The sequence below is a fragment of the Artemia franciscana genome, chromosome 2, assembly GCF_032884065.1.
Source record: "Artemia franciscana chromosome 2, ASM3288406v1, whole genome shotgun sequence".
Taxonomy (NCBI): Eukaryota; Metazoa; Arthropoda; class Branchiopoda; order Anostraca; family Artemiidae; genus Artemia; species Artemia franciscana.
Window position 1 is genome coordinate 52,096,181 of NC_088864.1, and position 17,537 is coordinate 52,113,717.

General features: G+C 34.6%; 1 protein-coding gene across 1 annotated transcript in view; it reads right to left on the reverse strand.

Annotated features, from left to right (window-relative positions):
* Positions 1-16,896, reverse strand: part of LOC136043434 (asparaginyl-tRNA synthetase-like) — a 39,377-nt gene extending 22,481 nt beyond the window's left edge. The window contains exons 1-4 of the mRNA XM_065728350.1: positions 16,819-16,896; positions 8,852-9,009; positions 3,227-3,439; positions 213-583 (exon numbers count right to left, since the gene is read on the reverse strand). Coding sequence (XP_065584422.1) covers positions 213-583; positions 3,227-3,439; positions 8,852-8,995 — 728 coding nt within the window. The 5' untranslated portion in view covers positions 8,996-9,009; positions 16,819-16,896. The remainder of the gene's footprint in view (positions 1-212; positions 584-3,226; positions 3,440-8,851; positions 9,010-16,818) is intronic.
* Positions 16,897-17,537: the final 641 nt, after the last annotated feature.

Genomic DNA, 17,537 nt, shown 5'->3' on the forward strand with positions numbered 1-17,537 from the left:
GAGAAATATATTTCCACTAGCCTATATATGTCACTGCACCTAGTTTTGTTGTAATGTTTTACAATAAAGGTTTAGGGAACCTAAATTATTGGCAATTATCCAACTAATATGGACTAAGTCCAATTTCCATCTTCAATTAAGCCAGCCTCTCAACTTTCCCCTTAGGATTTTTTAAATTGGCACCTTTTCCATAATCCAGATTATAATCCTACCTACATACCGCTTCTAAATGAAGTTGACCTGATACAGTCAAGAAAACCTTCTTATCAAAATATGCTTCTTCTTCTGATTTTCCTTCTTTGGCCATCATCTGACATAACTTCTGGCTATCAGGCTTAATTGAGAAAATTTCTCCCCCACCTTCACAATCATTTGAGGTCAATACAGGTGTATGAATCTGGACAAAGTTGTTCTTATGAAAATAATCGTGTATACTAGATGTTAGAAGAGATCGGAGGCGGAGAGTGTTAGAAAAGCGGGCAGTTTTGCTTCTCAAGTGAAGGTATTTTCGAACGTAATCTGGAGGGTGATTATCCTTTGAAGTGAATGGGAATGCAACATCATTTGTTCCTTTTGACAGTACCTAAAAATAATATCTTTGTTATTTCTTTAATAACAAATAAACATTTAATAAACCAATACTAAGAAATAAATCTTTGAATGATACTCTGTCAGTACAACAAACAAATTATAATTCTGAAGATGGCCATTCACATTCTCGTAAAAATAATCTTTAGAATATTCCATATAAATTTTCCTATCCAAGAAGTACTCAATTCAGACTTAATTTTCCCCTTTGTATGCTAGCTTCGTTCATAAAATTAGCCTAATTAAGAAAATTAAATACTTTTAATTAAAAACTTAAGAAAATTAAATACGTTTAAATTGATTTGAAATTTGACACGCACTGCAGAAATGAACAAAAAAATGAATAGGAAACACAAGAGGAGAGGGAGATAGGTAGTTCAGCAAGGGTTTAATAAAATTAAATACCACTATTAAAAGTATAACGTCATGGAGCTGGACTGCAAATATTCAAAACAAGTTTGTTTTCAACTCATAAGATTTGGATTTCCATTATTTAGTTGAATTTATTAAATTGAGAGACAGTGCAGACAGTATACCAAAAACTGACTTTCCTACAAAGGTTGAAGTTGATTTCGATCCAGCCTGAAATTGTTTGAAGACAAAAAGATTCTTTTGTTTCTTACTTATTTTTAATGATCATACAACAGCCAGTCCTCGATCAGCATTACGAATGTGATTATTTTCTTGCCCATAATTAACCTAATGAACACAATTAAGAAAATTAAGCACTTTTATATAGATCCAGCCTGAAATCTTTTCGAAGACAAGAAGATTCATTTGTTTCTTACTTTATTTCTTAGCGATTATATGACAGTTATCCCTAGACTCGCATTGAGAATATGGGTTTGTAAAAAAAAAGAAGAAATATACAAATAGGCCTATTGTGTTCCTTTGGCAAAAAGGGTAACATAGGTAGTAGCGAAGCAGAAGAAAAAATAGAGACTAAAATATATTTAGTTCGGTTTTTTAACTGTTAAAAAACTGTTTATCTGGGTAACAATAGCTGACCTTGGTCGTTATTGCTCAGACAAAAGTTTTTTTTTGTAGGAAGTTCAACTGGGGATGCTCCCTTTAAGAAAGTTCTTCGGTCTTCTATTTCAAGTGATCTGCTAGATCAGGTGATCAAATTGAGAATAACAAAGCAATGTCTTTTATTCGTTAAATCAAAAAGAGAGTTTGAAAGCCAACAGATGATCAGACTTTATGGGAAGAATTATTTTTATAAGGGACAGAAATATTTAAAGTGCATCAGAAGGCTCAATTGAAAATTAGAATTGGTAAAACTGAAAAAAAAGAGTGAAAAATAATAGGGGGTTGGAATGTACTCGAATATACTGAATGTACATGGCCCAAACCGACATCAAGTTTTAACACAATCTTTTTAAACTTTTTAAAAATGTAACAGTGATATTAAAATGAACTAAAGTCAGAATTACAAAATAAATCTCAACATCATCAATAGCTTTTTATGATGCATAATGATTATAAGACTTCTTGAGATTTTCCTCTTGTTATGCAAGAACTGGTGATTATGTACTTAACCCCTTAAAAGGCAATTTTTCCCACCATTCGGGCAATCCCTGCTCTACACCGCTGAGATATGACCCCTCAAATCCACCACCTTGAGCATGACTGATGCCTACCAGACGAAGCAACTTCGTTAAATCGAGGGGCTCCAATAGGACGATTTTTTGAGTAATGAAAGGCTCCCTTGCCTTACTCACCAAGTGCCATTCCAAACTCAAATTGCACAACGAGCTCTTAGATAGTTTGAACATCTTCTTCAAATGCCACTGGCAGTCCATACTAAAATTATATACGACTTCAACCCCACATCACATGTTTGGTTAGGCCAGACGGGCAGACCTCGCACTAGGTGGAAAGACAGCCAACAGGTTTCGCAATATGGCTGACATTTCTGCTGACAAGCCCCTCCCCCCTCTCATAGGAGCAGATTGATCCATCTGGAGAAGCAAAATTGCTACGAGAGCTTTAAATCAACGTAAGTCATTCGGCAATTAGAACCGCTTTCCTTTTATATTTTTTCTCAGACAAATTTTGATAATCTCAATAAGATACTGTGTAATCTTAGGAGCATTGTTGAGCTGAATAACATTTAGTTAAAATGGACATTTAATGCTGAAAAATAGACTTGAAAAAATAGAAGAAAATGTTATAATGATCAACACGCAGTAATACTAGGAAAAATATCCCCATGAAATATCATACAATAACGTTGGAATATGTCTTCCCTTTTTTCATATAAATTTTCTAAGAAAAAAAACAAGCACAAAGGAAAAATGGCTTACATACGGAGAGATGTTTCGCTTCAATCAAACCTTTTCCTCACTGTCTTTCATGCAGCCGTGGAAATACATAGAGAGAACTAAAACGGGGTTGGAGTTTGGTCCATGAAAGGAAAATGAGATTGAGTAAGCACAATATTAGCTGTAAAACTTTATAAAATTACTTCTTTCAAATTATTAGCATAGGTGAGTTGTCTTAAAGGTGCATGCAAAGCTTCAAAGAAACATATTACAAAAGATCATTAAAAAAAATGTATTCTCATTTTATTAATGTTATTATGTTGTTTTTAGCTTGTTTTAATTGTTTAATAGCATACCAAAATTATTATTACCTGCAAAGATTCAGCCATCAATTCAAAAGTTTGGCCTTTCTTTGGACTTTCGACGACTTGTCCTTTGATCACAACAGCAGTAAATGAAAAACATTCACCAACAGGTAAATCTAAGGTCTTGGGTATAACAACCTGCAGCAGCCTTGGTGAAATACCATCAGTTAAGTGAAGAAAGGTAAATTCTTTTTGATTCCGAACAGATGTAATCCACCCCTACAAGAAAGGTAAAAGTATGAAATGCAGATACTTATGCAAATACAATAAAGCGCCACCTGTTCTTATCTATATATATAAAAATAAGTTGTCTGTCTGTGGATCTGTCAGGTGACGTCATGTTTCTGTGTCGACTGACGTCATGTTTTCGACTGACGAAATTACAGACCGGGACATCGGGACACAAATGAACTACAAAAAAACTAAAAAAAAACTAAAAACTAATAAAAAACTAAAAAAGCTAAAAAGCTAAAAAAACTAAAAAAGAAAATAAAATGAAAAAGGAAAAAAAATGAAAAATAAAGGAGAAAAACAAAACTAAAAAAAAGAAAAAAAAACTAAAAAAAGGTAAAAAACTAAAACCTAAAAAAGACCAATTCAAAAACGAATGTATATACAGACCGGGACACAAATGACGACCGGGACACCGGGACATGACAACCGGGACACAGGGATACAACTACAACAGGGACGCCGGGGGGCTCAGGGGGATATATAAATGACGATGGCGACACAGGGAATCGTCGATTAGCAATCACCATCAACAAAGCTCAAGGGCAATCATTAGAATCATGAGATATAGATCTGAATACGGATTGTTTTCCCATGGACCATTATATGTTGCATGTTCAAGAGTTGTTAAACCTGACATTCTATTTATATGCACAGACAATGGGAAAGCAAAGAAAGTTGTATATTCGCAAGTTTTACGTAGTTAAAAACATATATATAAATATATATATATATATATATATATATATATATATATATATATATATATATATATATATATATATATATATATATATATATATATATATATATATATATATATATATATATATATATATATATATATATATATATATATATATATATATATATATATATATATATATATATATATATATATATATATATATATATATATATATATATATATATATATATATATTCACAGGTGGGACATAGGGACACAACTACAATAGCGCGTAACGACTTACACGCGCGGGGGGCTTGGGGGGAGGGGCGAAGCGCCCCCACCAATTAGGTGTTGGGGTGGCGCGAAGCGCCACCCCAACAGCTAGTATTACATAAACAACTAAACATTCTAACTGGGAAGTTCAAATCTTACAGAAAATTGTTTGGAGTTGTCAAGATGGATACACGCTTTTCAAATAATGAAGAATATCACCGAAAAAAATCTGGAAGCACATATTGCACATGCTGTTATGATTTTAATCAACTCACGCAGCAACACAACTTGCTGCATGAATTTAACAAATATTGTCTTTTGGTGACATTATTTTTATTTGTCACCAAAGTCTTATTGTTTCTGATGACAATAGGCCATAAGTGTCAGAAACATGCGGTTGAGCAAGTTCCATTCAATATTTGAGTTTCATTCAATTGTATATTCCATTCAATTCCATTTTTCATTTGTGACATACCGGTGTGAATAAACTTGGCTAACTGGCAGAGACAACTCATTGCCAATAAAAAGGTGTTGTACTCATTTTTGGCTGTCCCATTTTATACAATTTATACACAGAAGAATTGAAGTGTTCAGGGCAGGGGCGGATCCAGGATTATTTTAGTGGGGGGCACAAAATATTTTACTCCGATAAGTTTGCGAACAAAGAAATGCCAGCAATTTAAAGGGAACTTCAACGATTATACGCAGTAGGTAGGTTTTGGAAATGGTCGCAAATTTAATTCAAAATCTGCTGAGGGTTAAAGTTCTAATAAATCTGTTGAAAATAAAATGATGTAAAAATACTGATACAAAAAACAGTAAGTTATAGAAACTATCCAGCCATAAAAAAAATAAAAAGCTGTTCACCCTCTACGAAAAATATGACATTTAATATGGCAACATGATATTATCCCCAAATCGACTACTACGTTAGGGGGCGCGCGCCCCCCACACTCCCCACCTGGATCCGCCGCTGGTTCAGGGTACTGAAAATGAGAGTATCCTGCAACGGGAAGTAGCGTGAATTATGAGAGGGAAAAGCAACTAAGCATTTCTTCTTAGTCACTGTTGATCAAACAGTCCATGGTAAAAAGCTGTAAGCAAGGAGTGACTTGTGCTAATACCACCTGAATTTATACTTAAGAAATAGAAATTCTGATAACAATGTATACATAAAAAATTGGTTGGTTAAGGGCAGGGGCACAGTTAAGGGAGGGGTGAGGGTGACTTATCCCTTAAGTTAAAAGGTGTTGGTGAACAGCGTCAACGCCTTTGAATTTAGCTTGTGTTTTTAGTTTAGCTAATGTGTCAGTATTTGTTGGCACAATAGACAATTTTGTCAGCACACTCATTCCATTGAATGTGCTGGGAGGGGGACTCCCCACCACCCAATTGTTTTGGTAACTCGATAAAAAAAGAAGTCGTTAAAATCGTGGCACTTCGTGCCTCGATTTTTCCGACACCGCTAAAAGTCATCTATGGAAATTTCGAACTTGGTCAACAAACGGAGCAGTTTTACCGACTCCTGTCGTAATTTTACAGATGGTGCCACAGTTTTCCTTTTGGTTAAATATACAGTATTAAAATAGTGACATGATATGTACAGAAATCTGATTCTTGGTTGGTAAATGCAGCAGTTTTACCGACTCATGCAGTGATTTTATGCATTGTATTTAAAACGGACATTATGCAAATCTTTGACAAAAACGGTTGGTAAACAGACTAAAGTTGGTTACCAGCCAGTCGATAAAATATCTTGCCCCCCTCCAACATTTTGGCTAGTAACGACCCAGATTACCTCCCCCCAAACACAAAACCCAAGCTGCGTCCCAGGTAATGAGTATTCAAAGTATATAAAATAATTTAATTTAAAATTACCCATCAAAATTTTAAAGCCGGAAAAAATTTCCGAAAACAGGGAAAAAGCCCCCCCCCCCCCATAAAGAATAAAATTCAATAAAATTCAGCATATCAGAAAACTTTACTGCAAGAGGTTTCAAGACCTTAACTGCAAGAAAAAATGAAATTTTGTATTTTTCTAAGAAGGATGGTGACAAAGATATGTTTTGTTTTTGTTTTCTCCCAGGGGTGTCCTAGAATATCAGGAGTAGGTTCACTAGAAGGGAAATTGAAACTTTTAGTATCCTTTTTAAGTGGCAAAAATGATTTTTCCACAGAAAAGTAGTGTTTCTTGTCATCTTGAGGCATATAACAACAATTTCGGCCCCAGCGGTGCCAAACTTAATTTTTATTCAAATTCTATAAAAAAAAAAACTGCTCAACACAAGGTCCAGTTCAACATCAATTTTAATTAAAAGTTGCCATTAATCCATGGCTAATTGGAGAAAAAGCCAAGACTAATAGTCTGAGTGCAAGACATAGCTGACATCAGCCTTTTTCGGGAATGTACAAAAATTAAGACATTTTCACTTGTTGATAGTCTATCATCCATCCATCCACCTTAGGGCAGAACTAAGGTAGGTAGTCATAGAACTTTAGGGATGATCGAAATTTTGGGTTGACTCATGATGGACAACATTGACTCCAATTCAATACACAAGGGTTGAATTGGAATAAGAACTAGTTTTAAAGCAAATAAATCTTTAGCGCTGCTTATAGGAAGTCTCCTAACATACAGAATAATTTATTTTATTATAAGTTGAATGTCACTCTATTTCTTTGTTTAAAAAAAAACTGTTTGTTTTTTTATTATTGTCAAGATAGGGTTTGCTGACTCATGATATAAAATTGCTGTGTCACTAAGCCATATTTGCTAAAAAGAATCTTCCAAAACAGGTTCCAGAACATATGAGACAGAAATGCAAGCAATTAGAAATCAAAGGAGCAGACTGTCTTCATAGATGCACTCAGAGGTGCAAGGGAAACTTTTCTCATCTTTATCATTTTTGGCAACTATATGATCACAGAATGAAATTGCACTGGCAGTTGGATCGTCTGGGATTGTGGCAATACTGTTGGATGATGGTCAAACAGCACATTCAGTACTAAAATTGCCATTGAATTGACAAACCAGCAAGACACCAATATGCAATATTAACAAAAATTTAGGAATCAGCAAAGTTCTCCAAATATGTACACTTATCATATGGGAGGAATGCACAATGACACACAAAAAACATTGGAAACACTTGATTATACACTGCAAGATTTGAGGGGAAATAGACAGCCCTTTGGTAGAGCATTAATTTTATTGTCTGGTGATTTTGTCAAACTCCATTTAACTCCAGCTGATGAACTTAATGCATATATCAAATCATCCCTTTTATGGCGAAATATAAAGAAATTGAGTTTGAAAACCATTATATGTGTTCAACTACAAAATGATGCTGGATATTGGGAATGGGAAGTTGGCACTGAATTCAAGTCCATCAATACCATGATGAATAAAGAGGAAGTAGTCAATTACCCAACAGAATTTTTGAATTCACTGGATTTTCTAGGTATTACACCACACATTTTAATATTGAAAATTAAAGTACCTATCATTCTTCTCTGAAATATCAATTCACCATAACTTTGCACTGGTAGAAGACTTTTAGTAAGAAAAATAAATGAAAAATAAAATCAAAGCCACAATTTTGAATGACATGTTCAAGGGGGAAGATATACTGATACCACATATTCCAATGATCCTTCCTAACAGATATGAAATTTGAAGTTAAATGTTTACAGTTTCCAGTGCAGTTTTCTCTTGCAATGACCACAAACAAAGCACAAACACAGTTGATGCAAGTATGTTGGAGACTGAATGTGGCCACTTCCCGCATCGGGAAAACCTTCTAATTCGTATACACACCAGAATTTTATATCCTAAACCACTAGAGAGAAGAACCCTCCTGTGTACCCGGTTTGGCAATAAAGCCATGACAAACCCCCGTTTCTAAGATTTATTCACCCCGCCCTTTCAACCTTTAAGATCCTGACCTCAAAGATCCAACTCCCAGAAATTCCCCATCCTTCAACTTCTCCCACCAATCCACAAGAGATACAGGAAGAGTTTCATTCCTGCATTTGTAAACATTATTAATCAGTGAATTTGTTGTATTGACTCAGTTTTTTAGTTGATGATCAGTTTTTTTAATCTGATTAAATAATCAGACTAGTTAGACAGACACTAGTGTCTGTCTAACACTGTGTGTCTGTGTCTGTGTTTCCCCCTTTTTTTTCATTTGACAAGTTTTATCTGACTGTAATACCTGACGAAAAGCACTAATTCGGCGCAACGCGCTGTGAAAGTCGTTTTTAAAACAAAAGTCTCTCTCTCACTAGAATAAATAGATGAGTAGTATGAAGAAAAATAAATTTGAGCGTGTTGCTTTAATTGTTATGTCCTTGACTTTCTTTTCTTTTGAGGTCACATCAACACATGACAGGTAAGCTAGTACATAATAAATAAGTCCAAACTTGCCACTTACATTTACTGTTAAAAATTTTCCAATTAAAGCACTGGAATCTTTCCATTTGAATAAATCTGTTACAGAGTAGGTTGAAACATTACACCTTTGATGTCTCAGCAAATACTTAGCCATCATACTGGCTGAGGAAAGTATTGTAACCATAGTTCAAATATTTCCTGAAATGGAAGTATTTTTAAAAACTATCACAGAAACATAATTTACAAGCTCCAACTTTTAAAATTTTAATACACTTATTTCAAAGCAATCTCTTGAAGAAATCTCTTACTTAGCAGTTAATTAGCCAAATCTCTAAGAATGATAATAATTACCCCAAGTCCCAGCAATTAAAACAATTTTCTCAACTGAATTCCCATATCTTTTTGCATTTTTTTTTTTTGTAAATGTATTTGAATAGATTCCCCTAGCATTGGATTGAGTAGTTAGTATTTGCACTGAAGTAGAGGCATACTGTAAGTAAGGATACTGTTTAATTCTTATTATACTTGACAAAAATTTCTATACATGTTGTGCAAAGTTTTTACTCATAATTTTTAGTAGCTTCTTTTCTAATTCTAGTTTAACCTTACTAAAACAAAATATACTCAGAAGAAGTAGAATAGATTTGAAATTACTTTCATCTGCATGCTTTTTATCAATGAATTGCTACAGCCCGAACTGGTGTAATGTAAGATCATGTGGCATCTCACACCTTTTGTCTTGTAATCCACATGCATACTCAAGTAGAAGTACTGTGTGCTTCAAAACTGTGTACTTAAATGCATGTTGAGCAGTCAAAGAAAGCCATACTTAATAAAGGGGACCCACAATTGAGGACAAAGAAGTTAAGTGCTACTTCCCCTGCCCATCCCCCTCCCTCCTGAAGACCAGGGATGTAAAACAAAAATTACAATGAAGTTGTTAGTATTGGAAAAACTGATATTTTTTTTTCAAAAAGTCCAAGTTGATATAAAGGTATCAAGAAACACAATAAAGAGCAACTTGTAATCAGCTAAATTAACAATTTCAGAGCAAGGGAAAACATGAAATGAAAAAACACTATTTTTCTTTTATTCTAAAGATGTGCCTTTATGCTGACAGAAAACAACCATGGAAAATAATTTAGATAAGAAAACTACACTGGTTCTTGAAAAGCAAGAAAACCAACAAAATAATTATCAAATATAGGCAAATTTATAGGTGCAATACAAAAAAATATGGATGGCCAGTACATCCAAAACACAAAAATGAGTACGCCTATAGTTTCTAGGGGACTTTCTAAGAGGTAGTAAATTTCTTGCCAAAGGGATATCTAAAGGGAATTCGAACTAGCTTTCTTTTATTATCATTTATTTAAGGAAAAATAAAATTCAAGAGATGTACCAAAACTTGACACAATACTTCATTATGTCCAAACCCACTGATTTAAGCATTGTTTCATGCTAGGCATGGTTCCCATGTGACTCAACTTCCATTTAACTGAGAAGGTACCTAATTAGTATTCTTAATAATTTTCATTCTATTACTACTACTACTACTAATAACTCACTGCAGCACCAAGCCGCCTGAGGCCAACACAGCTACGCACACTCCTCCAACCTAATCTATTTAAAGCCTCCCTATTTACACCCTCCCAGGAAGTTCCCATTTCCTTTAAATCTTTATTTATGACATCCTCCCAACCCAGACAAGGACGACCTGCTTTCCGTGTAGCCCCAGACGGTCGGCCAAAAAGGACAATCTTTGGTAATCTATCATCCTTCATCCATAGAACGTGGCCTATCCATCTCAACCTTTCGTTCATTATAGCCCCAGAAAGCAGGATTGAACCACACTTTTCGTACAACCTACTGTTTGAAATACAGTCAGTCAGCCAGGTTCCCAGAACAATCTGTAGGCAATTTCTCTGGAAAACATCTAGTAAATTTTCATCTGCTTTTCGGAGTGCCCATGCTTCAGAGCCATATTTGACCACTGTCATCACTGTAGCTTCCAATATTCTAATCTTGGTTTGTAGACTTATCTTTATATTCTTCCAAACTTTTTTTAACTGTGAAAAAACAGCCTTAGCTATTCTACTTTTAACATCTTCACCGCTCCCACCATCTTTACTAATAATACTACCAAGGTAACTGAAGCTCCCAACCTGATCAATCTTTTCGTTACCTAATGTCACCTGTTCATCTTCACTTATCCCTAGCCTTAGTGACTTAGTCTTCTTAACATTAATTTTCAAGCCTATTTTAGCACCCTGAACTAGTAAAACCTCTAAAAATTCGTTCATTTTGCTCACACTTTCATCTAATATGCTTAAATCATCAGCATAATCTAAGTCCAGGAGCGTTCTTCCTCCCCATTTGATTCCATGGTCTCCAATTGCCTTTCCTGTGCTCCTTAAGACAAAGTCCATCAAAATGATCCATATAAAGGGGGACAGAACACGACCCTGCTTAACTCCTGATTTAATACAAAACCAGTTGCTAACCTCATTTCCTACCTTAACGGCAGCAGTATTATTCTTGTACATAGCGCAAATCACTTTAATGTATTTTTCAGGTATACCATATAACGACAAGACCTTTGTTAACGCTGTTCTATCAACAGAATTGAAAGCATGCTCATAATCGACAAAACTGAGGACCAAAGGTGTTTGACAATGAAGGGACTTCTCAATTATTAGTTAAGAGTGAAAACATGGTCGACACATCCTCTACCTTTTCTAAAACCGCATTGTTCTTCCCTTAAAACTTTGTCTACAGCATGTCTCAGTCTAAAAAGTATCATATTACTCAGTAATTTGCTACCTACAGAGACCAGACTAATGCCTCGATAATTACAACACTCACTCTTGTCAGCTTTCTTATACAGTGGTTTAATTAAGGTTTTCCTAAAATCATTGGGTACTTCTCCTTTTTCAAAAATCATGTTTATAATCTTCAGTAGCTTATTCCTAACCTCAGAGCCACCATATTTAAGAAACTCATTAATCATACTATCAGCACCTGGGGCCTTATTATTTTTTAATCCTTTTAGTACTGTTGCTAATTCTTCCTCACTAAACAAATCTTCCTTCACATCCAAGGTATCACAAACTTTTTCATTTTCATCTATATCTTTTCCTGCAACTGTATCTTGGTTTAGCACATTCTCAAAATGTTCCACCCATCTTTCTTTAACTTTTTCCTTATCACTAATTGTGGCCCCATTTCTATCTTTAACTGGGACTAGTCCGGATTGGCTACTCCCTTTCAATTTATTAACATGCCAGTAAAATATTTTACTATTATGCCATCTAGCCGCATCTTCCAGATCCTCATTCTATTGGGTGTAAAAATAATAATCAATTATGTTTAATATCAAACTTGAATATTTAGTTATACTGATAAAGCTACTTCTTAGAATTCTGAAAAGAATCTGCTTAGCTAGATGTTTGATTGTTTAAATCATAAACAAAATATCCACCTAGATGAATATCACATAATTAAGGCCACAACATGAATATTCAATAGAACAAAATATGAAGTAAATTATGGCCCAAATAGAATATCCAACAAGGTAGATAATAAGATTTCTTAGCCTGTTTAATGTGTATTTAGCTATGCAGGTAAATAATTATCTTTGTAGCAAATTTATAGTATGCAAGTAGATCTGATGAGTGATTATTCAAGCAATTTCGTTAGCTAAGCAGATGTACATAATATTATCTTTTCAGTTAGTTCACAATATCTAACTAGGTGTGAAAAAATCCAACTAGGCAGGTAAATAATTTTTCTTAAAAAGAAAATATGATATCCAACTAGGTAGATATGTGATTTTCTGAGAAATTATCTGATATTACTCATATAGGTGGATAGGGAACTCTTTAAGCAATTGGATTAAAATATCCAACTAGACTAGAGAATCGTTTTTTCTTTGTTTTTTTATTTATTCTTTTTTTGCAATTGAGCTATAACATCCACTTTTCATAAAACTCAACATTATTCAAATCAACCCCTAATAATCTTAACTCCCACTTAACTAAACCCCATATGCAACTCAATCATTGTTTAACTCATTTCCCTGAACACTTCCAACCTTATTTAACTCAATGCCAGTTAACTCAACTGAATACAACTCAACTCCCATTTCATTTTATCTCTGCAGGAAATTAGGCTGATTGGGGTGAAGTTCAATGGGAGTCAAGTTACATTGAGTTGAATCAAAGGGGGTTGAGTTGAATAGGGTCTATAGTAAATGAGGGTTGAGTCAAATAGCAGTCACTATCTAGGCAATAGGCATATTTTCTTTTCCTTTGAGTTCTGTGAGAGGCTTTCTTGAAAATCATCTTTATCAACTACAATGTAGGCACCCACTTCTAACACAGTTTCATTTAGATAAATTGATGTCTAAGAAGTGAAGTTCAGAGGTCAAGGTAGGACTAGAAGAGCATTCTGGTTGAGTTCTCAACATGAAACTGTATTCTGTAAAGGCCTGTTAAGTGGTATATTTCTCATTTACCTATCAAATTTGGTAACACTGTAGTAGAGTTAGAGGTTTTCTGATGGAAACAACATAAAACAATAAGAGTAGCACCTTTTGAGCTTTAATTTTATGCTCTTTGTAATATTTACAATTGTGTTTTGACAATCCTCCCCACCCCTAATAGTCCCAGATATAACCCTAGGCTTTATACAAACTAAAGATCAAAATTGATGAAATTCTTACTTTATATTATGCTGCAATTTTCATTTAATTACAATTTCATCTGTTCTTCTATTTATCCATGGTTTTAAGTCATATTTTGATAATATAATTTCATTTATTTTTGCACAAAACAGTGCTATCATATTTGAAATATGATGCTACTTGACAAGCAGAATCACTATACTTCAGAAATATTAGAAACCTACAAAATTTCCAACAAACCTATATTTATGGCATTTGTATGATTTGTTTACTAAGTGCCCCTAAAATTAATTTCCTAAATTTGTCTCTTCATGCATTTGGGTGCATTTGATTATTTTTGTAATGTTTTCAGCCCATGGAGTATATTTGTTATTGTGGTACCAATTGATATCTAGGGTTCCTACTTTTCCTTATTGTCATCTTGTAACAAAACAAGCCTATGGCTTGCTCTGTTTTTTGTTTAAAATAAATAAAGTAATATATTGCAAATCTATTGTTCAAATAGTACTTTTTCAATCTAATAGTTATATTTTGTTTAAAATCAAATGAAATTATATCATTAAAAATAATTTAGAAATATGGTTATAAAGTCAAAAATAAAGACTTTTATGTGAATAATCAAAACTTGTTCCCATTTATAAAACAAGAATTTCATCACTTTTATGCTCAGTTTCAACTGAGACTAATTATTCTCAGTTAACTATTAACATTGCAATGACAAGCTGTATGAGGAATACCTTGTGTCTGTCAAACTCCCCACCCTAGTCTATCAAAGGAAGAGAGTTGGTGACATTCACTACTTGCTAAAAAACAACCTCTTAGGTCAAGTTTTCTCCCCATCCCTTGCAACTATGCCAAGAGGTCACACAAAGAAGCTGCAAGTCCCCCCTGCCATCAATGTGAGCACCAGCACTTCTTCTCTGTACACACTGTCCCTCACTAGAACAGCCTCTCCAAACCACCATCCAGTCTCAAACCATATATATGTCCAAGAAAGGAGTTGATCAGGACTGGGCTGATGCAGAGTGCAGGCTAACCTGGGATGCCAAATCATAGTCATGTTGCACCACCAGCAAGATATTCCACAAGAGAAACATCACCACTTTATCTCACTGGACATGTGATTTAAGGTAATGAGCATGAAATTAAAAAATTAAAAGGTACCATACTGTAATACCTTTTTTTTTTTTTTTTTTTTTAGTGTTTCCTTCAAAAGAGTCCTAACTCTATTGTGTTACCATAAATTCCAAGAAACATCCCTAAATTTAGGCCTACTGAAAAAACAACAAAATTTTGGTAGCCTATTTGAGCCAGGGAGAAAAAAAATATTTGGAGAGAGCACTGGGTGCTCTTGATGGTCATGTATATACCTTATCTTAGACCTTAGTTCCTCCTGTGATGCCAGAGGTACCCAGGGCATCCAGAAAAAGCCACCAATCATCCCTCGTCTTCACATTGGGGTTAGACTGTTGAATTGATAAACTTCAGGTCCTGCTTGTATGTGCAACAAAGTGGATTTTTTGTCTTTAATCTTCTTTGGGTTCCCTCTGGTTGCCACTTGAGTAGTGCCATCTTTGTTGGTGTATGGCATCTGTTACCAAGGGCTGATGTGTGATCAATCACCATACTTGTTTTAGTTGATTAAAAGCTCCACTGGCTTTTCCAATCCTAGACTGTACCTCCTTTTCACTTGGTCCAGTTCATTTGACTATACTTCTGAGGTATCTGAATTCCACTACCTGCTCTGCTGAATTGCCCCTGTACTTTATGCCAAGTGGTGAGCTGCTCAATGCCATGCTTTTTGTCTTGTCCAAACTAATCTTCAGTCTAAAAAGACTTGCTTTCTCTTGTATGACATCAAAAAGCTCCTGGAGCCTTTCCTTGTTTGCCTTAATCAGGGTGACATTGTTGGCAAAATCAAGATCTGCTAGTAGTTTATTATCACATATTTGGATCCCAAACCCTCTGCAATCTTAGAGTGCATAATCAATAACAAGGACAAAAAGCAGGGGGGAAAGGACACATCCCTGTCTGACCCAGAAATGATACTGTATTTCCTTCATGGATCAAAACACAGCACTCTATATTTTATACAGTGCAATGATCAGGGATATCAGTTTATCTAAAATGCCATAGTGCTGGAGGATTTTCTACAGCAACTGTTGTTGTTTAGAGTCAAAGGATTTTTCAAAATCCACAAAGACAAGGTATATCTTCTCCCTCTATTTGTTGCATTCCTGAATCAACATGCACATGACATTAGCCTAAGAAATGGAAGGACATGATATTTAATAACTGCTCCTGAGGAAAGTTACATTTTGAGCCCTTAAATCTGTTTCTAACAAAATATGGCTAGTGAAAAAAATTATTATTTGTGGTTGATTCAACTATGATAATTATTATTTTCATTAGCCAAAAACAGTAAAATGTTATTATCAAAACAAATTGAAAAAATAAAAAAAAAACAGCCAGAAACTCCTCAAAAATGATGTCAGTTCTTCTTTGATGTAGTTTTCAAGCAGTTTCAGGCTATTTAAAAATGGCTTGCTATTGAGACTAAGGAAAATAACAATTACCATTCCTGAATTGGCTACAAATGGTAATTTTCTTTCCTGAGACAGTTTTTTTTTGAAAACATGTTTTTAAACTGTTGAGTACAATGGACTGTTTTACCTTTTGGGGCCTCATTAAGGATTCACAATTTAGGCTAATTTCCCTAGAAGTGACTACTGAATTAACTTATGAAATAGCATAAAAAAAGCATCAAGTGATGTATTCACTTTCATCCTAGCTAAATTATGGTGTCAAATATAGGTGTATCTATATATGAATGTTAAGTGGAAGAATAGGGAGGGAAAAGGCATAGTGGAAGTACCTTTAAAATGTGTTGACTGTAATTTTTCTGCTTATTAGGAAGTAACAATTTTTTTCTTAAAAAGTTTGCTGTTTAAGTCTTGCTTTTATTATTATGTAAAAAAAAACTAGACTATATACTAGGGTTATACACAAGACTATCAATAAGAGGGGGAGAGTGCATTTCCATGTGTAATAACTAGGCTATTATATTTGAGAGGAGCATAAAAAGGTATCAACTAGTAATTTAACCCTGTCTGAATTTCGATCGTTTATGATTGTGTTTGTCAGGCATTGAATAGAGTATCAAATTGCAATGTATGATAAGTAATTAGACTCAGGTTATCCTAGGCACATAGACTAGTGTGTTACAGGTAATAATTCGGTAAGATAAAAACAAATTTTGAAGTCCTTGACTCTCAATTATGACCATAGGACAGCTGATTATATGACTAATCTCGCGTAATTACCACAGTACATCTCCCTTTAACTTAGCCCAAAGCTAATGCTTTTATTTTTTTTAATTTTGCCTTTACCAAGTCCCTGTTGCCAGTTAAGATCATTTCATTCTTATGTGTGTGACGGCGAAATGGAACACGATTCTTAGTCAGGAATGATTTTTGGACGCAAATAAAATGTTAGAAGGCTCCAGACATCCTACATCGTAATAATAAGATGAAAATACCTAATTTGAACACCACTGATAGGAGAGTTGTTATCGAAATTATTTTATGATTGACAGATTTCTTTTAGCTGATAACCGAACAATTTGACACTCTCGTCTTGGTTCACACGCTGATAGTAAAAAAGCTTGAAACTTAAAGAACAAGACTTAGGGGTGATCGTTGACAGGAAGTTTAAGTTCCATGAACATACTATGCAACAAGTTGCTAAGGCCAACAGAGCCCTGGTACTAATTAAACGAACCATTTCATCGCGCCATCCACTGATAATAAGAAAATTATATAATGCTCTTGTAAGACCACGTTTGGAGTTTGGGTGCCCCGTTACAAATCCTCAGTATAAGGGAGATGTGGCAGCCCTAGAGAGTGTACAGAGAAGAGCAACTAAGCTTTGTGACCCACACCAACAGCTTTTCTACCCTGTACGTCTGCGTCGCCTGAAGATACCCACATTGGTTTACCGGTCGCATAGAGGAGATGTCATTTTGTCAAGAAAATGCACCAAA